The following is a 21,880-nucleotide window of genomic DNA, read 5'->3' as shown; positions in this document are numbered from 1 at the left end:
CTATAGCGGCAACAAACCAGCGACCTCCAAATTTGCCATCATCCCTCTGCCTAAAAAAGGCAACCTGTCTCTTACATGCAATTGCAGAAGTATAACATTGTCACCTCTCACCTCAAAAATCTACATTTCTGTGCTGCTCAATTGGATTACCCCTCATCTCGATCCTATTCTCCGACGCAACCAGAATGGTTTCCGGAAAGGCAGATCGCCAACACCTCAGATTATTGCCTCAAGGAGGATCATTGAAGAACTAAAGATCTCAAAGCAGAAAGCAAGCTAAGTATTTGTAGATTTCTCCAAGGCTTTTGACGGCATCAACAGGAAGGCCATGCTTAAAATTATTTTGAACGATGGCATCCTAGAAGAAACTGTGCAATCAATTGCCATAATGTACAACAGCCCCTCCAGCTATGTTCAATGTATGGATGGCCCAACCAAGGAGTTTCTCACAACAGCAGGCATCCTCCAAGGGGACACCCTTGCTCCTTATCTTTTTGTTATAGTTGTGGATTACATTCTCAGGCAGTCAGTAGAGACCATGAAAGAGAAAGGAATTGACATCAAGCCAAAAAGATCAAATCGTGACAGAGATTAGCATCTCACAGACCTTGATTATGCAGATGACATCGCTTTAACAGCGACACTTTTGAAGGATGCTCAAGACATAATTTCTGTTGAGGATGCTTCAGCTCAGGTCGGTCTGTTTCTAAATGCCAAGAAAACAGAATACATGACAGTAAATGAGGATGCTGATCTACCAATCTTCTCCAAGGATGGCTCACAACTAAATGAAGTCAAAGACTGAAAGTACTTAGGATCTTATGTAGCAGACTCCAAGGACTTCATATCATGCAAAGGTCAAGCCTGGAGTGCATGTAACAGGCTGCAGAACATCTGGCAGTCTAACATTTCAAGATCTACCAAACTTTCATTCTTTAGAGCTTGTGTAGAGAACATACTCTTGTATGGACCATGAAGAAGGCCCTGCAGGACCGGCTTGATGGCACATATACTCGGCTTCTTATGAGAGTTCAGAACATCAGCTGGCGGGAACACAGAACAAAAGCAGAGATCTACGGAGACGTACCACCCATTTCTACCATTGTAGCTTGTTGCAGAACACGTTTTGCTGGTCACCGTTTCCGCGCCAAAGACCAAATTACATCTGACGTGATCTGCTTGAGATTGCCTTGCCCAACCAGCGGAAGAAGGCCGCTGCACTACATTGACTGCGTAGCAAGGGATATCCAGCATGTCATAGCAGACTTGCAGACACTGATGATGGACAAACGCTCATGGCGCGACATTGTGAACTCTATCTCGTATGCGTCCGCTGAGTAGTAGTAGGGAAGCTGCAACTGGAGTGGCGAAGAGACCCGGATCTGCACTGGGTCGGGCCTCGGGCTCTGGAAGGACAGCGCCACTGGATTCCCTCCCCCTCCCCCCACAAATGCACTGTTCTCGCTGCCGCCGGACTCGTCACTGAAGACAAGCGACATGAGGCAGCTTCCATAATCCATGCCATTAAAAAGGGACATACCTTCTCTTGCTTTCTTTTCATTTTGCCTTGTGCACCTCATTTTTCCTGCATCCCCTTGCTTTCCTCTATGCATTACCAAACCTGTGACCATAGATTGTGCTAAGAGCTGGAATGTGTTGTCTTGAGTTGGGCTTCGTCACGAATACCTGGTGTCTTTGTGTGGGATTTATTTACTAATTTACTTACCTCCTGTATGTTGATTTGAACCGCAGTTTTGTTATTCGTTTATTTGGGTTTGTGTTGCATTCTTACTCTGTTTATTATTACTCGTGGGCCCATTGGACCAAACTTTCGTTGGTCTTCATGGCTTTGTAGCATACCTGCCTGCTTGAACATTAGCTTGCCTTTCACCAAGCCCAGATATGCTTGCGTTGGTGTGGGCATTAAATGTTTGTTATTCTTGCCAAATGATATTATTATTGATCATAATATTAGTATGAATTAATATATGGCTTGTTTCAATGCTATCATTATTTTTTGTGATTTATTACCTCCACCACCAAAGGTGAAAGAGGTTATGTTTTCACCCCTCTCTTTGTTTGTGTGCAAGATATCTCTCAAAGTTGTGGACGGATCCGGATGAAATTTGGTGCGCAGGTTGGGTGTGTGACAAGGACGAACTGATTAGATTTTGGTGAAGATCCAGATCCGGCGACTAGAATTTTTAAGCGATTCTTCACCATTGAGAGATGTGGCTGAACTAATATATAGCACGATATCTCAAAAAGTTGTGTATGGATTTGGATGAAACTTTGTGGCTAGGTTGGGTATGTGACAAGGATGAATTGATTAAGTTTTGGTGAAGATCCGAATCCGGATCTGGATACGAGAATTATTTAGTTTTTAAAGTGATTCTTCACTCTTGAAAGATTGGGCCAAAAACAATATAGTACTGTATAGCATATTTCAAAAATGTATTGGGCCCGATGTGTTCTCATGGATCGGGCATTATGTGGTGGAGGTACACGCTCTACCGAGTGTCCTAGTTTTGAAATTTGAATGCCATGCTGCGGAAGGACCTATTAAGCTGCTCCATACACTTTAACATGGCGTGTTTCAAACAGAATTCTTACAGGTTCTTTGTAGTTAATTCGCCGAATGACTATCATTTTGTTTTATCAAATTCCATATCGGAACTCCAGTGGAATTCTGCAAAAAAAAAAAATGCCCCCTCCTCCCCCCCCCAACACACACACACCTCATCCATTTATAGTTGATTATTAAAATCGTTGTTTATTTCAGTGGGTGTTGCATTCTTGCCCTGTCGTGTTGGCAGAAGCGCTCCTGGGTTAGCAAAGCCGTTTGTCTCGGTTGGAACGAGGCTCGTTCCACAGTTTCAAATTTGGCCAATCAGACCGTTCGACCTATCCTGAGGCCAGAGGCCGAACAGGTCTTGTACCCATTATCATCTGGAGATATCTCTGGAAAGTACCATTTTCATGCTGTAGATACAAAAGTGCAAAATGTTTTACCTTCCCTGCTTCTAGTACACTGCCTTACCTTCCCTTATGCATTACTATCTCCTCACTGCTTTCTTCTTTGCTCCCTTCCTACCCCAATAGCCCAACTCTTCTTTTTGCCCCACCCCAAACCTTTTCCTTTCCTCAAATTTTTGCTGATCACCCCTCTCCTCCAATGTTTTTTTTTAAAAAAATACTTACTGCTTGAACAACCCCCCACCCCACTGGTAGGTCTTCATCCTGAAATGGACTCGAAACAGCCTTATGCAAATGAAATGATGAATAAATAAATTTTAAACATCTACTGCATGCAAGCCCCTCTGCAAATTCGATATCGATAAACAAAACAAGTCATGATTACTTATATTAATCGGGTCCACCAGGACTGGCTAGCTGTCTCATAGTTTTATACAAGTGTTGATTTTTGGGGAAAGTCGAGACATTTTGATGCTCATGCCCATGTCGAGAATGGTCATTCAAATCAATTAATTATTTTGTTCTGTTAGTGTTTTTGAATCAAAAATGTAATTTAATTTTCTTCGCTGTTCTGTGGAACCAAAATCTCTCTGCTTGTCATGCTGTGATCTCACACAAGATCATTTAAAGGACAGACCACTTCACACTTCACACAAAAGGACAGAGGTCCTTTTCAGCGCATAAAATTTTGAAGGTCAAGGTCACTTTGTCGCAAATCAGGGGAGTCGACGAAACCCTTATTTTTTGAGTTTTGATCGGATCGTCTTCAAACTTCATGGGAATATAGTTCATGGTCTGGCGCTCAGCTGATTAATTTTTGGTGGCGATTGGCCTTGACCTTCATTTGTTTTTTTTTGTTTTTTTTTTGTCTGTAATCATGTATAAATCACTCTGCAGAGCACAGTTATCATTGGAAATTTTTGTAACTTTGCATATCAGAGGCCTATAGAGGTCCCTTTCAGCGCATAAAATTTTGAAGGTCAAGGTCACTTTGTCGCAAATCAGGGGAGTCGACGAAACCCTTATTTTTTTTGAGTAATTTTAATCTCATCGTCTCCAAACTTTATGGGAATGTAGTATATGGTCTGGCGCTCAGCTGATTAGTTTTTGGTGGCGATTGGCCTTGACCTTCATGGTTAGTGCCTGAGGTCAAACATATTTGACCCCAAGGTCAAATTTTCAAGTTTTAGGAACCATGTCGTGTAGTACCTAAAATTGAACACCTCGATGAGTGCTTTCTAGATATGTCAAGCTTGAGACATTATGCCGTCATTTGGTGACACTATGAGGCAAACACATTTTTCATGGTTACTCTGTAGAACGATTCTCATCGGAATCTCTCGTAGGCAGATATTCCTCAAGGAGTCGCTCCTGGTGGATAGCAGCTCTGTTCACCTCAGTGTGACCTTAAAGAAGTCACACGTGGTCACCTTTTGGCAAGATACGGGTCACCCTGCGGGTGACATTGGTTTATTTATTTTTAATTTTTATTTGACTAACAGACTAAAACGATTGCCTTACTCCTCTGTGCGTATGCATGCTCAGGATGAGCATCCATACAATTTGCCAAATTTAGTCAAAGCACTGTTGGACCGTGCTATTCGTGGATTCATTATTCGCGGTTTATAAAATGTGACCCACAACGACATTCATGGGATTTTATTTCGCGATTTTTTTTTGAGGGTTTTCACAGTTTTTTGGGGGCATATTTGTGTTTTTTTACGGGATTTTTGATGTTCCTTCATGAATGAAGAACTGCCGGGAACCTATCTCCCTTTTTACCATTGAAACAATGCCCTGACATTCACGGAATTTTCCAGGAACGCATCCCCTGCGAATAGCAATCTCTCTTACTGTTTGAGACAGTTCTGCTAAATTGCAGGTTTGTGTTCTGATTTATGTTCTTGTGTTCAAAATATTAAATTTAAATTAAGTAGTTCCTCGATCAAAGACTGACGTCTGTAGACAGTTAACAAACTGCTTGAAGGGGAACTCAAACGCTCAGACCACTTTGATGCTAATCTATCCCTTGATACCTGAACAAAATAGATATGATGTGACTTTCGCTTTCCAAATTATAAAGTTGGTAATGTTACGATTAAAAGTTAATCATCTTCAGATTAGTTGTGATGTCACAAACCTTTACCTTTCCACGTGTGTGTCGGGGTGGTACTGAGACTGAGGTGTCGTTCACCAGAAGGTGTCTCCTTGGATTAGCCAGAGGTCAACCAAAATAGCACTTTGGGTGGGTGTCTTGAATGTCCTATCCATAAGAGGGATAATTGCCTGTCTGTTATCATCTGAGCTCAAGTGTTTGAACATCGGTATTGCAGCACTCTGAGGTTTGGAGACCGGATAGTGGTGAGATAATGGCAGATGGTTACACCTACTACTGGTCTGGTCGCTCTGATGCTTACCATACCCAAGGAGTTTCTGTAGCTGTGTCCAATAAGCTGACTCCCATGATTGTTGAGACGCTGGTCAACGAGCATATTATGAGACTGATGATTTGTCACTCCTTGAGTGTCATTTCCTTGGTCTCTATATATGCTCCAACTGAGGTGAGTGATCTCACCGTGAAGGAGGCATTATATGCTGTGCTCGACTCTTGGTTGATCAATGCTCCAGGCAAGATACTCTTCTTGTCTTGGGGGATTTCAATGCATCAATTGAAACTGATAGGGATGGTGAGGAGACGTGTTGATCCCCATGGATCTGGAACTGTGAAGCAGAATAGCATGAGATTCTTTGACTTTGCAAGAAGTTGTGGTCTTGGGGTTCATGGTTTCAGTATCCACAGCCTCAGTGCTGGACTTGGTATTCCAACGCTGGTGGTATGGCAAAGGAGATTGACCATCGATCGGTTCACCAGAGTGCTCAGTTCCTCAATACTGACCACAGGCTTGTTGTAACAACTCTGAAGTTGCAACTTAAATCCAGGAGAATGGTACCATCCCAGCCAAGGCTGGATGTTGGCAAGCTCAAGGATGAGAGGATAGCTCAGGAGTTTGTGAACAGCTGCATGGGAATTTTTTTGTGGGAGGGGGGGGGGGTTTGGTGTTTTGGGGAATCCTGAAGAGTTGTGGAGTGCCTTCAAGACTACCATCCTTGATGTTTGCGGGTGGATGTCTTTGAATCCACCATCAGGTGAAGAAGAACTTCGTCTCCGAAGGTACACTGGTTACAATTGACCAGTCGCAGGGCCAAGTTCAATGGCACAGCTGAGCTGTTCAGGGAGCTGAGGTGTAAAACTACGTGCGCTGAGGGTGAACAAGGAGGCTGATGTGTGAGGACTCTGAAGGGGAAGAACATCACCTGTGATCAAGTGATTCTTATCCTGCTTCGATGAATTTGTGCATTGTGTTCCTCCCAGTCCATCCCTCAATGTACTGCAGTCTTTGCCCAGAGTTTTCAATTAATCGTTCTGAAATTTTTTTGTGTATTTAGGTGACTGCCCAAGGACAGTAACGCTTAATTTTGCTGAAGATCCGGATCTAAGAATTTGTGATTCTTCACCTTCACCAAGCCGAAACAATATATAGCACTATCTCAAAAGATTATGGATTGATTTGGATGAAACTTGGTGGACATGTTGGGTGTGAGGGCGAATTGATTCGTTTTTGGTGAAGATCCAGATTCGGACACGATAATTTAAATTTTTTTAAAGTGGTTCTTCACCATTGAGAGATGGGGCCAAAAGTGATGTATAGCATGCTATTTCAAAATGTATTGGCCCTGATATGTTCCATTGGATCAGGCATCGTATGGCAGAGGTATGCACTCTCCCAAGTGCCCTTCTAGTTATGGTTGGAATAACGTCTCTATATAATAATGCGTCTGTCCATCTGTCATGTAAAATATCACGAGATTCCTTCATCTCGTGAGATTGTGAATTAAAGGTCGTTTAATTTGAACATTTTATTAATGCATGATGAAGAAATAATTTATGATCATTTATTAACACAATTTGGCGACTTAAAATCACTTGAGAATGGCCATTCCATGGAATTTCCAGGGTACATATTTCTGTGGGATGCGATGTTGTGAATTGGGACCTGAAGAGGATGTCAAAAGGATGAAGGGAGAAAGTGAGAAAGCAGGTTGAGGTAGGAGTAGGTGATGTTTGTATTTGTATTGGCATAATATTAAGATTGATAGGGGAAGGGAACTAGTTAAATATTTCACCATTTTAATGAGGTGATGAAATGATGTGCAATAATGCCCTGTTGCTTTGTAGAAAGTGGGGAGGACATAGTTGGGTTGAGGTAGCTAGGGGGAGGAGAAAGAGAATGGAATTTGGGTGTGGGGGTTGAGGACCTGGGGTGGGAAGGGTATTTGAAGACTGGGCAGGGGGAGGGGGAAGGTTGAAACTTTGTGGTTGGGTGGGTGGGGGGTGAGGGGAGGGTTGATTTAGTCAAATGACATCTTTCGGGAGCACATAGCTATGCAATATTAAATTCAAATTATGTTTCACTTCTTTGCAATATATTGTCAGTTACATTTTGCATTACACGAAATTTCTGTGGGTACCTGCTGGTTTCCCGATAACGTTCATGGTGCACAGTGTAAATCTGCTTCCATTGTGCAAGTTTGGTTTGTCTTCTAAACCCTTGTCCATGAAATGATGGATTTTCTTTGCAGGTTAGTGAGCAGAGATTGCCCCAATTTGTCACGTCATAAAAGACGACCATTGCAGCAAATGTTGTAATGCACTCTTCTTATTGTCAAATACTGATGCTGTCAAACACTTGTTCTGTGGATTGACCATCTTTACGTCACTGTCGTGTAGATAAACGAAAACTGAGTTTATTCGATAATTTTGGCTCAGGTCAGTTACAATGCATTCTTCCCACTCCTTGTTTGTTTTTTCACAACAGCAATTGCATTCTTTCTCTTCCTCGTCATCCTGCCATCATCATTGCCATGGGAATCTCTTCCAGGCTTAAGTGCGAACCATCTTGTCGCCTGCTTGGCGCCACCTCTCACCTCTGTTATATACCACCTGTTTATGACCCACGAGGGAGGACAGTCGGTGTACAATTGGCTGCTGGCCCTCGATCTCTGTGGCATCTCAGCAATAACCACATTTGGTAGGTGTTTCACCAAAATCCGGCCCTGTGATCAAACTACACAACAATAAATTGCATGCCAACTGAAATTTTCACTTTTAGTATGCAAGCTAAAAAAATACAAAATGTAATTGTATTACAAACTTTGTTCTTTTTGCATCTGGACCTTTTCTGAAGTCAAAGTTTCCTGAGTTATGTCAATTTGGAGATTTGTTTTTCAAGATTTGCAGCTACCAGCAAGTTGTGTTTTAACAGCCAGTTGTTTCGTTGTCAAAACGAGCTGAGGTGCAGTGTCCATAAGACATACTTGTTCTTCATCGTTTTGGATATAATGCTATTCATTATATGACCTGTGGTGCACACGTAACAGGATCGTGGGTTAGAATCTTAGAATAGGGTGGAGTAGAGTTAGTATGGTGCCACATGCTGGAGTGGCCTCATCGTAATGATCCCCTCGGGGGGTCCCTTTATCTCACTGTGCCAGTATGACGAATAATTTTATTGAATAAAAGGGACATGAGCATCAGATCCAATGATGGACATATCTAGTGGAAGACACAGACAATCATTGATGACAATAAATAAATAAACCATTGCGTTGCAATAGGTAGAAGGTCTGCTGCACACTCCTCCAAGCTCTTACACACAAACCTGACAAGCATTCTTAAAATACTTAAATGTCTGAGGTAACAAGAAGAAAGTATTTTTTTACCTCAAGCTGCTGTCACACCTTGACATTTTAGCCAGCGTATGCCGACGTATGAAAAATTTGGCGAATACGCTGGCATGCGTCGAATACGTTCTGGGTAAGATTTGTATACATTACGAGCACGCTGGCATATGTCGTAGTACGCCAAGCTCGTCAACAAATTTTGTGCGCACAAACGGGGGGCGGGGGGATGGGAGTTATATCGGCTCCCACCAAACTCCCTGGAATTGTAGGCCGTCGCACACGGATAATTCCGTGACACCCTCGGTACGCCTTGTCCGGACCGGATCGGATGCAGTCGAGTGACACTACCAAGGACGTACTGGCTAAAAGGAACGGATCGTTGGGAATAAAGTCCCGGCTCAGCTGGGATTTGGACCATGCTCGATCAATGAAAGAAAAGACGAAAATGAACTGGAAGCATTTCTAATAATTTATTAACAAGCAGGTGAGGAAAGGTGTGTGGTACGATCAATAGATTTATTGGGGTGTGCAAGCAGGATGGGGAAGAAAGGTGTGGCGTGACAATAAACAAGCAACTTGCAAAAGGCAGACACAGAGCAGACTTAATGTGAAATAATAACAATAATAACTAGAACTGCCACTTTATAACTGCTGGCAGTGATGACCGGGTACCCAGACCGTACAGAATGACAGGGTACCCTAATAATAAAAAATAAGGAAATAAACAGAAGAAAAACAATAGGGTTCCCTGTCAGAATGACAGGGTACCCTAATAATAATCTTCTGCAGTCTTACTTTTGTGGACAAGGTGCCAGGACTCACACTAGCACACACACACACAGACCCAGAAAACCCGATGAAGAGGAGGTATTGCAGCAAGACAGGAGAGGAGTTGAGGATATGGTCTATCGATACCTTTGAATAATTGATTGCCCGAATGCGCCACCAATACGTTTGGGGGGAATGCTCCATGGTATGGTACCCCTCTGACAGCTGGTGCGTCGTCTCTTGCTTCGGGGTACGGGCTTCGTGCAGCTTGCGTCGGCCCAGAGAAGGAGACGCAATCCTTGGCTTGAAGGGAGGGACTCGTGTGGAGAGGGCGGGGTCCAGGCGATGCCGACAGGAAATGTTTCAGTGTGCGCGGAAGATGAAGGAGGGCAGAGTCGAGGCGATGTTGAAGTCCAGCTTAAGCGGGAGGCGAGGCAGGGCAGAGTGAGATCGAAGGCTCTGCTCGGACCTTTGTAGGCCCTGTCACGCGGGGCGGGGGGCACCCCGAAGCACTGTCGTCACCCGAATCGGGCGCTCTGATTGGCCTCGACCCCCTGCGCGGCCTGGCCGTGATGGCCGGAAACCGCAATATTCCACTTTCGGCAAGATGACTCAAAGCCGTAAAAATTTCTTGCTCTGACCTCATGACATATGAATCGCCCACACCGAATTCCGCGTCATGAATTGCCTTGCACGAACCCCCGGGCCATGCCCTGACGACCGGCTGAGAGTGGAGTCGGTCCCGCTTGCCCACCCCGACCCGTGTTGGTCAATGTGCCTGCTCTGTGATGCGTCACGTGGCCCAAGCGATCCGGACTATACACAGGCCTCTGCCTGAACTTGGCTTCGCTGGCTGGAGAGATGAGGAAACGTCTGCCATCTGTGAGGAACACCCGCGGCTGCCAGCGAGGACCGACAGTAAAGTGTTCGGATACATCCTTGCATGTTTCGTGCAGTATGTGCAGATCTGCCATGGCCCACGTTGTCGGCGCTCACGCTCTCCCGATTCTGCTATCGTGTGTGCGGGGCGAAACCCGATCGATATAATTAGTCTGGAAATGGGTTGAAAAGTACGCGCCGCTTGTGCCTTGCACACTCACATCCCACCCAACGTGGCGTGGGGTTGCCTTTCTATTAATTATCAGCCTCGATTGAGGGATCGCTTTCGGATGGGAGCTCTGTGCTGTCGATGCTCATGTGGTGTTCGAGCGCTCTTTCCCCGTCCCCCGCAGAAGTTTGTTTGAAGTATCGCTGTATCTTCGCAGCCGCGTGTGTACTGAAAGTTGCCAGCATTTAAGGTGCTGTTTCTTCCGTCTCCTTGGTATGTGTTCTGTGCAGTGTGGGCATCTTGTTGAGTGTGCTTTCTGTCCATTGGGTGTAAATTACCGCTGCGCGGGCGTTTGGTAGGCTGTTTCCTTCGGAGGGGTGTCCAGTGTGATGCCTGCTTGGCCTTTGCTGAGGACCCATCTCACAGCGAAGGGTGCATGTGGCTCAGATTTACCTCAGGAATGATCAGAAAAGAAGAGTTGGAATGAAGTTAGAAATGAAATGATGAAAGCAAACCTAGCTGAGATCCTTGCAACGCATGTTCCCTGTTGTCCCGCTCGACAAAAGGGAAGGGGCTATCGACGCGTATATTTATGGAATAACTGTCTGGGGACCACTGTATGTTGGATGTATGTGGTTCTGAGAACTGCAACAATATATATATATATATATATATATATATATATATATATATATATATATATATATATATATATATATATATATATATATATATATATATATATATACACACACACACACACACACACACACACACACACACACACACACACACACGCACACACACGCACACACGCACGCACACACACATACACGCATACACACAACTCTGAAGACGACGATGGTTCACGAGTGGTATTTGACGATGTAGATTCTTTCAGAAGTCAAGGATGAGACAATGTGATAATGTTTGACCAAGTTGTAAAAATAATCAACATGATGTGGTACGAGTGACAGGTTATTAGCTGCAAAATGTCGAAGACCCGGTTTCGTTCAACAAATTTGACCTTTGCATAACCTATAAAGGTCACAAAACAATGTTGTGGACATTAAAATAAGGAAGCGGGATATGTGCTATAGCTTAATGGAGTTAGTTCGTCGAAGAAGGTTGAAAACCCGGTTCGATTCCCACAACTTTGAAAATTTGACCTTTGTGAACTTTAAAGGTGAAGGATTATGTCCTTTGGTGCAAAACTTCTTCTGCAACATTCCAGGAACAATATAACGTCATATAGGCTATATGGCATTTCGCACTCCTCGGATTATCCATACTTTGATGAAATCAGCGTAAAAACAAACTTGAAGGGGGCGCCACGGGCAAGGTGTCCGAGATGGAGAAAAATGGTTTCAAGACTTTAGGTGGGGAATGACCTCAAGATGATGCATAAAAAATATTGTCATCCTAGGTCTCAAAGTTTGGGACGTCGTCTGATTTCTATGTCAAAATTCGCAATTTTCTAAGTTCATGACCTTGTGACTAAAATGAAAAATCAAGCTCCGTGGAGCTATGCAGGTGCCATTGGGCTAACCAAGTACCGAAACCCCTGTCAGATTCGACAAAACCCCGAGGAGAAGATGCAAATTTAAATTGGCTACCCCCTAAAAACACGTTTTTTGGGCGTGGCTCTGCCCATAATGGACTGGACCATACCCATTCTCAGGAAAACAACTCGATCATAATATAAACCTCCCAACAAAATTTCATCAGGATCGGATCAAAACCCACGGAGCTATGCTCGGGACAGAGTCAGACAGACACACAACAATAACGAATAAAGTGGTCACTTGTATTTTTTGTGAACCAATATATATATATATATATATATATATATATATATATATATATATATATATATATATATATATATATATATATATATATATATATATATATATATATATATATATATATATATATATATATACATATATATATGTGTGTATATGTATTGTTGTGGGCCGGGGGTTAGGTTAGAAGACCACTAAGGTGGGGGAAGCTATCTCGGTTCTATTCCCACCAGACTCCCCGGAATTGTCGGCCGTGACGCAGCAGGTTGCTTAACTGACCGTGGATGCCAATAACTCAACTGTGTGACCTTGGCTCCTTCTCTATTGGTTAATTTGGTTACCGAATTAATCACGTGATTTAATTACCAGGGAACACGCCCTCGGTACGCCTTGTCTGCACCGGATCACTCGACTGTAGCGGATCATTGTACCGGATCTGATGCAGCTGAGTGACACTCAAGGACTTCTTCTTCTTCTTCCTCTTTCGGCTTGCTCCCGTTAGGGGTCGCCACAGCGGACCAACTGTCTCCATTTTGCTCTATCCTCCACATCTTCCATTGACACTCCAACCACCCGCATGTCCACCCTCACCGCATCCATGAACCTCTTATTTGGCCTTCCTCTTCTCCTCCTGCCTGGCGGCTCCATCTTCAACATCCTTCTCCCGATATACTCCGTTTCCCTCCTGTGCACATGTCCAAACCATCTCAATCTCGCCTCTCTCACTTTGTCTCCAAACCGTCCTACCTGCGCTGTCCCTCTAATACACTCATTTCTTATCCTATCCATCCTCGTCACTCCCAACGAGAATCGCAGCATCTTTAACTCTGCCACCTCCAGCTCTGCTTCCTGTCTTTTTGTTAGCGCCACCGCCTCCAAGCCATACAACATAGCTGGTCTCACTACCGTCTTGTATACTTTCCCCTTCACTCTTGCAGCTACCCTTCTGTCACAAATCACTCCTGCAACTCTTCTCCACCCACTCCATCCTGCCTGCACTCTCTTTTTCACTTCTCTCCCACACTCTCCGTTACTTTGGACAGTTGATCCCAAGTATTTAAACCAATCCACCTTCCCCACCTCAACTCGTTGCAACTGCACCATACCACCACCCTCCCTCTCATTTACGCACATGTACTCCGTCTTACTCCTACTGACTAACATTCCCCTTCTCTCCAGTGCGTACCTCCACCTCTCAAGGCTCGATTCAGCCTGCTCCCTACTCTCCCTACAGATCATGATGTCATCCGCGAACATCATGGTCCATGGAGACTCCAGTCTGATCTCGTCCGTCAACCTGTCCATCACCATTGCAAACAGGAAAGGGCTCAGAGTCGATCCTTGGTGCAATCCCACTTTAACCTTAAACCGGTCCGTCATTCCTACCGCACACCTCACCGCTGTCACACTGTCCTCATACATATCCTGCACGATCCTCACATACTTCTCCAACACTCCCGACTTCCTCATACAATACCACAACTCCTCTCTTGGCACCCTATCATAAGCTTTCTCTAAATCCACAAACACACAATGTAACTCTTTCTGGCCTTCCCTATACTTCTCCATCAACATTCTCAAAGCAAACATCGCATCAGTGGTGCTCTTTCCTGGCATAAACCCATATTGCTGCTCACAGATCGTCACCTCTCCTCTCAACCAAGCTTCCACTACTCTTTCCCACAACTTCATGGTGTGGCTTAACAACTTTATCCCTCTGTAATTTCCACAGCTCTGCACATCACCCTTATTCTTGAAAATCGGAACCAGTACACTTAATCTCCACTCCTCCGGCATCCTCTCACTTTCCAAGACTTTATTAAACAATCTGGTTAACAACCCCACTGCCATCTCTCCTAAGCACTTCCATGCCTCCACTGGTATACCATCTGGGCCAACTGCCTTTCCACTTTTCATCTATCTCCACCTCTTCCAACCTTCTCTCTCTCTCATTTTCTTCATTCATCAGCTCCTCAAAGTACTCCATCCACCTTCTCAACACACTCTCCTCGCTCGTCAGCACATTCCCATTTGCGTCCTTTATCACCCTAACCTGCAGCACATCCTTCCCAGCCCCTCTGTCTTGCCAATCAGTATAAATCCTTTTCCCCTTCTTTTGTATCCAACTTCTCATACAGCTCGTCATATGCCTTTTCCTTGGCCTTTGCCACCTCTCTTTTTGCTTTTCGACGCCACTCCTTGTACTCCTGCCGACTTTCTTCATCTCTCTGACTATCCCACTTCTTTTTCGCCAACCCCTTCTTCCTTATACTTTCCTGTACTTCCTCATTCCACCACCAAGTCTCCTTATCTTCCTTCCTCTGTCCAGATGTCACACCAAGTACCTTCCTAGCTATCTCCCTCACAACTTCTGCTGTCGTTGCCCAATCATCCCACCCATCTTTACCACCATCCAACGCCTGTCTCACCTCCTCCCTAAATTTCACGTAACAGTCTTCCTCCTTCAGCTTCCACCATCTGGTCCTTGGTTCAGCCCTCACTCTCTTCCTCAACCTCACCTCTAAAGTCATCCTACAGACCACCAATCGATGCTGTCGAGCTACACTCTCCCCTGCCACAACCTTACAGTCACTAATCTCTTTCAGGTTGCATCTCCTACTTAAGATGTAATCCACCTGTGTGCACTTTCCTCCACTCTTGTATGTCACCCTGTGTTCCTCCTTCTTCTTGAAATACGTGTTTACCACTGCCATTTCCATTCTTTTTGCAAACTCTACCACCATTTGCCCTTCCACATTTCTCTTGTTGAGACCGTACCTCCCCATCACCTCCTCATCCTCTTTATTCCCTTCCCCAACATGTCCATTGAAATCTGCTCCAATCACCACTCTTTCATCCTTGGATACACTCTCCACCACTTCATCTAACTCACTCCAGAAATCTTCTTTATATTCCATCTCACACCCCATATGTGGGGCATATGCACTGATGACATTCATCATCACCCCTTCAATTTCCAACTTCACACTCATCACTCGGTCAGACACCCTCCTCACCTCCAATACCCTCTTGACATGATCTTCCTTCAGGATTATCCCGACACCATTTCTCCTCCCATCCACACCATGGTAGAACAGTTTGAAACCACCTCCAATGCTCCTCGCCTTACTCCCCATCCACTTGGTCTCTTGTACACACAGTATGTCCACCTTTCTTCTCTCCATCATATCAGCCAACTCTCGCCCTTTGCCAGTCATCGTCCCAACATTCAGAGTTCCAACTCTCACCTCCACACTTCTACCCTTCCCCCTCTCCCACTGCCTCCGGACTCGCCTTCCCTGTCTCCTCCTCCTTCGCCCAGCAGTAGCACAATTTCCACTGGTACCCTGCTGACCACCGGTACCGGTGGCAGTCGTTGGTAACCCGGGCCTCGACCGATCCGGTATGGAAATTCGTTTTGTTGTCCGCATAATGATTTGGCATAGGTTTTTACGCCGGATGCCCTTCCTGACGCAACCCTGGTCGCCTCTTACGACACACAGGGATATGGTACACCTATTCTAACCGGGGCATACACCGGGCCCAGTACAACTGGTGCTCATTTTGCCGACCTCGGAAGGATGGCAGGCTGAGTCAACCCCCTGGTGTTTTCGACTTGGTTTATATATATTTTTATATATATATATATATTTATATATTTATATATTTTTATATATATATATACATTATATATATATATACATTTTATATATACATATATATATATACACATTATATATATATATATATATATATACACATTATATATATATATATATACATATACATACATATATTAATTCAGTGTCCCAACGGGGCTTGAACTCAGGACCTCTTGGGTCCCAAGCCACTGCCCTTACCACTGCGCCAACACCAGGCTGAGTGACACTCAAGGACAAACTGGCTAAAAGGAACAAATCGTTGGGAATAAAGTCCCGGCTAAACTAGGATTCGGACCATGCTGGATCAATGGAAGATCAAAAATATTGATAACAATAACGACCTTCTGCAGTCTTACTTGAGGAAGAGGAGTTGAGGCTGCGATCTCCGTACCTTTGTTCTTTGGTTGCACGACGCACCACCAATATATTCTGGGGGGGGGGAGGGGGGATGCTCCGTGGTGCGGTACCCGGCAGCTAGCGCGTCGTCTCTGGCTTCAGCAGCGTGTGTGGAGACCGTGTTCGTGAAGGAGGGGCTTTAGTGGAGAAGGGGCGGACTCCAGACAGCAGGAGGCGGGTCGTGCAGAGAGATGAGGGCAAGGCGAGAGAGAGGCGGAGTCCAGGCAGCAGGAGGTGGGTCGTGGCGATGTCGAGCAGAGCAAGGCGAGGCCAGAGCGAGAGAGCAAAAGAGGAAGGCGGAGGGACTGCTCCGACCTTTATAGGACTTGCAGTGCTGGGGGGAGAGGCCACCCCGAAGCGAAACGTCATCACCTGAATCAGGCGCTCTAATTTTCCCTGACCCTCACGTGGCCTGCTAAATTTGGCCAGAAACCGCTTCACTTAGTTTCTGACAAGGTCATCCCAGACAGCGAACATATTTCGCTCCGACCCCACGACATGACACGAATCGCCCACACTGAAATTGGCACGCGAATCGTCCTGCAAAAACCCCCGGTCCGTGTCTTGGTGACCGGCCGAGGGTCCCGCATGTGTGCTTGGGCGTCCGACCAGCGCCGATTAACGCGGCCTGTACTGTACAGCACTCCCCGGCCCGATTGCAGCTTCGCTGGCCGGAGAGATGAGAAGACGTTCACCATCTGTGGTGAATCCGCTGCTGCCAGCATGGGCCGAAGGTACATAGTTATGGATATATCCATGCATGTTTCGCGAGCGGTGTACGTGTCTGCCTTCGAGCACATTCCATACAGTCCGCATGGTTCGGCCATTATGCACGTGGCCAGTACCTGCGTTCGCACGACTTTGCTGGCGTGTGCATGGCTTACGCCTTACACCAATATGGATCAAATATTTGGTTGAAAAGGAACGCGCCACTTCTTTCTTCGCATACTCATATCCCGCCCAACGTGGTGTGGAGTCGCCTTTATCAGCCTCAGTATGCATTTCGTGCATCATGCACCGTGGGCGTCGTGCTGACTGTGTTTCCTGTGTTGTGAAAAACACCATTTGTGCAGCCTCTTTAGAGGTATTCATTCATATGCCTTTTTAATGCAACCGGCAATCTTCCCCAGATCATTGGAAGCTGGAGTCGATAATCCTGCACTAAGCGCACTGCATGACTCGCTACACACGTTGGGTTTAGGGCTCGCTTGGGAACGAGAGCTCTGCTCCGTTGATGCCCGCGCGTTATCGTTTCCTCGCAGCGGCGCCGCACGTGCTGGCTTCCATGAGGGCCCACCTCACAGCGAAGGTGCACATGTCTCAGGGCAAGGTCATCCCAGACAGAGGTAATTAACTTAGGAATAATCAAAGGAGTAGAGCAGAAACGAAATGAAGAAAAAAAAATGATGTAAGCAAACCTAGTTATGAGATCATTGCAACGCACGCCCCTGTTATCCCGCGAGACAAAAGGAAAGGGACTATCTACACCTATATTAATGGAATAACTGTCTTGAGACCACTGTCTGGATGCATGCGGTTCCGAGAACCGCAACAATATATACACACACACACGCGCATACTTTGCCTTCACCATGAAGTATTGATTTATATACACTTTTCTATCTCCACTGCCTACCGCCATATTTATTTATTTCAGTATCAAATCGACACTTCCCATTTTTAAGCTCACCTGGACTCTTGTCCAATGAGTTTATGCGATCGAGCAGTGTCCGTTCGTCAGTCATTCTGTAAATATTTCAGTCATTATTGCTTGAACCACATGATTTTATGAAACTTGGCCACAAGCTTCATATCTGATGCCTCATGAAGGTGTATTAACTGCATTAAAATCTGTGTTCATTTAGGGGGTAACCTGCAACGGTCTCGTGGGACTCGTTCAGTCTGCCAAGTCCCACGCCATAAAGGCCCACGGGCCCCGTCTGCCCCCTTGTCTTTGAGGGTGGCCTTTTCTTTTGTTTTTTTGTATGGATCTTGTGGCGCCGTGTCTTGTAAAGTAAAACTGTATAAGTGTTGCCGTGTGTTCGCGTATTCGGTTAGCTCTGCATTGTTGTTTTTGTTTTTAAATTGATATATGTGTGCTCTTCGTGTGTCGTGTAAATAAAGTGCATTATGTTGAATTGTTCCCCGTTTCGCTGCGTCCTTTCCTTCGTTTGAATCTCCATCTTGCTTCACGTAACGGGTTCGTTGTGGGCTTAATACGCCCGATTAATAATCGGAACCGTCGAGGCCGATGATAGCACGGAACGGACCGCTTAAGCTGCCCGTGTCCGGAGTCGAGGTGCGATCGCCCGGTCTACCATCCGTGTGGGTACTTAGGTAGGTCGAGTTTGGCGAACAACCCTATCCCATGCGGGTGGCTGATTGGCATGATCGTGGTGAGGTTAAACCCCCACTCGTGACGAGCTCCTGGCGTTAGTCCGAGAGGGTCACGACAGAATTGTCCGTCCGGTGGGCGACGTGCCGCGATTCGAGTCGCCGATCGCACGCCAGCAGGTGCGAATTCGCAACACTGGTATCAGGAGTGGGATGACAAACTCTCCTGTCTCCAGCTAAATTCACGGGAATTGGTCCAGGGGTGAGAGGAGTGACCCCCGATTCCCTCCAAATTACGAGTGAGCTAAATTAACCTGTTACGAGAAATAAGATGGCGTCTCAAGGCGAGTGGGAGCCGGGGGTATTAGAAATGGATTTAGAATGTGTAGAATCCATGGGCCAGGATGGAATCCCCGTGCAGGACATTGTTGTTCAGGACGAAGTCCCCCAACTAAACGCAGAACCCGAAATGGGCGCGGCGGCGGCCGCGGCGAATGACGCCTCCCTCCCCCTCTCCACCAAAGCCTCCCGATCCTCGCCGAGTCGGCTCAGCCGAGTGCACTCGACATGGCGCAGTTATTTGCAATGCTGGCGGAAATGAATAACGGATTGAACAACAAGATGGATGGAAATGCGCAACAAATGAACGAAATGAAAAACAACATGAAGGAAGAAATGAAAGAACTGCGGGGTGAGACGCAGAACATGGGCCGAAGCCTGCAGGCGGGCATGAAGGCAATGGCAGCGGAGCTCAAAATGTCGACGCCACGTGCTGGAACGAACGAGCTGAGAGGGAGTGCAATGGTTGCCAGGCCCGCGGTGAAGGCGGGTGAGGACAAATTAATTTGGGAGAAGCGTTGGGCGAGGGTCGTGACGGAAAAAGTGACCGTGACGGAGAGGGAAAAATTAAATGGGGTGACCGAAACGTGTGAGACGATACACGAGGTAACGAAGGCAATAGAAAAATTAAAAGGAAGCCAGGAAGAGACAGAGGAGGGATTCAAGGTCGTAACAGTGGTCAGGTCAGGTATGGGAGCATGTGCCAGAACAGCACGTCGCTGCGTCCACTTTCCGCCGGTACTCCAGGGGCCTCCGTCTGGCCATCCCCCAGGCAGATGCCTGGCCCATCCCCATCTCCTTGAGATGATGGTCAACCTGTTGCAACCATGAGGCACGTGGTCGAGCCACTGGCCTCCTCCACTCATGAGACTCCCTCGCTGAGAGAATCTGGTGAGCAGGATCAGAGTCAGGAAAACGAGCCACATGTCCATACAGCCGCAACTGACGCTCACGGACTATGCAGGTAACAAATCTCATCCGAGTCTCTCTCAGCAACCGCTTGTTGGACACAAAATCCGACCAGCGATAGCCAAGGATTCTCCGAAGAGACCTGGTACCAAAGGAATTAAGTCTACGTCTCAGATCCTTGGTCAGAGTCCAAGTCTCGCACCCATAGAGCAAGACTGTAAGTACCAAGGACCTGAAGACTCGGACTTTCGTCCTCCCGCACAGGTACCGGCAGCGCCACACCCCATGATCCAGTGAATCCATGACTCCCCAGGCCCGACCCAGACGTCTATTGACCTCTGACTTGCAGCCAGCAGAGACATGAATATCACTGCCAAGGTAAGTGAATCTCTCTCTCCACGACCTCAACATCCTCACCACAAACAGACACAGACAGGACAGCAGCATCCAAGATGTCACCGAAAGCCTGGATCTTAGTTTTGACCCAAGAAACCTGTAATCCCAACGGCTCCGACTCCTCATTCAGCACCTCGAGGGCCCCCAAGAGGATGTCTAAAGTCTCCGCAAAGATGACTGCATCATCTGCAAAGTCAAGGTCCGAGATCTTGACATTCCCAAATGACGCACCGCAACTTGATCTCTCCGACATCCTCCCTAGAATCCAGTCCATACAAGTGCTGAAAAGTGTGGGGGCAAGTACACATCCCTGACGAACTCCAGTAACAACTGGAAATAAGTCAGAGATGGTACCACCACACTTCACAGCACTCTCAGTACTAGAGTAGAGTTCAGACATCAGATCGATCAGTTTTGGTGGCACCCCACGAAGACCAAGAATCCTCCAGAGGACATCCCGATTCACTGAATCGAACGCTTTACAGAGATCAACATAGGCTGCAAGCAGCCCCTGCCGAAACTCTCATCTGCGTTCGGTGAGGACACGAAGTGCAAGGATACGGTCAATCGTTGACCTCTTTGGTGTAAAGCCTGACTGCTCTGGATGCTGGTGCTCAAGCAGATGGTGGCGAACCCTATCGAGAATTATCCGAGCAAAGACCTTGCCCGGCACTGAGAGCAGCGTCACCCCTCGGTAGTTGTTGCAGTCTTGGCGATCACCCTTCCCTTTCCAGAGAGGGACAACAAGGCCCCTCTTCCAGTCAGTTGGGATGATGCCTGTGTTCCAGGCAGAGCACAAAACTGCATGCAACGACACGAGTGCAGCATTTCCACCAGCCTTGAGAAGTTCGGCATGGATGCCACAGATCCCTGGAGCTTTGCCCCGTTTCAACTGGTTCACCGCAGCCTGTGTTTCCACAAGCGTAGGTGGACCACAGTTGATTCGAGGGTCAGCAACAGGGATTGTAACACCGTTGACGTCTAACTCGACAGTTGGGGGATCAGCCTGGTACAACCGCTCAAAGTAACCGGCCCAGCGGGCCTTCACTTCAGACTCCTCTGTCAAGAGCCTACCAATCTCTGCTCGAACTGTAGTGCTCCGAGGGATGGGCTTGGATGAACGTAATGCGCGAATTCCCCTGTCAGCGGGACGAGAATCACCTGTCCACAGGTGATGCTCTACCCCCTCACAGATTCCTCGCACATAGGCCTCCTTGTCCACCCTCAGTGCACGTACAGTTTTACGCCTCAGCTCCCTGAACAGCTCAGCTCTGCCATTCAGCCTGGCCCTGCGACTCTGGTCAATTGTATCCAGTGTCCCTTGAGAGACAAAATTCTTCTTTGCCCTGCGGTGAGCTCCAAGGCATCCACCGGCAACATCAAGGACGGTGGTCTTGAAGGCGCTCCACAACTCTTCAGGACCCCCCAAAGCACCCAGACCCCCCAAGTGTCCACTCAGCCTGTTCGCAAACTCCTCAGCTACTCTCTCATCCCTGAGCTTG

The 21,880-nt window shown here is 46.5% G+C and overlaps 1 protein-coding gene across 3 annotated transcripts in view; it reads left to right on the top strand.

Moving 5' to 3' along the window:
* Positions 1–21,880, top strand: part of PAQR4 (progestin and adipoQ receptor family member 4) — a 73,103-nt gene that overhangs the window by 39,816 nt on the left and 11,407 nt on the right. For 2 of the 3 annotated variants that reach the window (XM_085892106.1, XM_085892096.1), the window contains one exon: positions 7,854–8,066. In XM_085892106.1, the coding sequence (XP_085748232.1) occupies positions 7,854–8,066 (213 nt within the window). The remainder of the gene's footprint in view (positions 1–7,853; positions 8,067–21,880) is intronic. The other variant, XM_085892116.1, reaches the window with a different exon arrangement.

Source organism: Eptatretus burgeri, chromosome 1 (assembly GCF_056783735.1).
Source record: "Eptatretus burgeri isolate ZD-2024b chromosome 1, Ebu_testis_v1, whole genome shotgun sequence".
In the NCBI taxonomy this organism is placed as follows: domain Eukaryota; kingdom Metazoa; phylum Chordata; class Myxini; order Myxiniformes; family Myxinidae; genus Eptatretus; species Eptatretus burgeri.
This window is presented reverse-complemented; position numbering and strand designations above follow the sequence as displayed.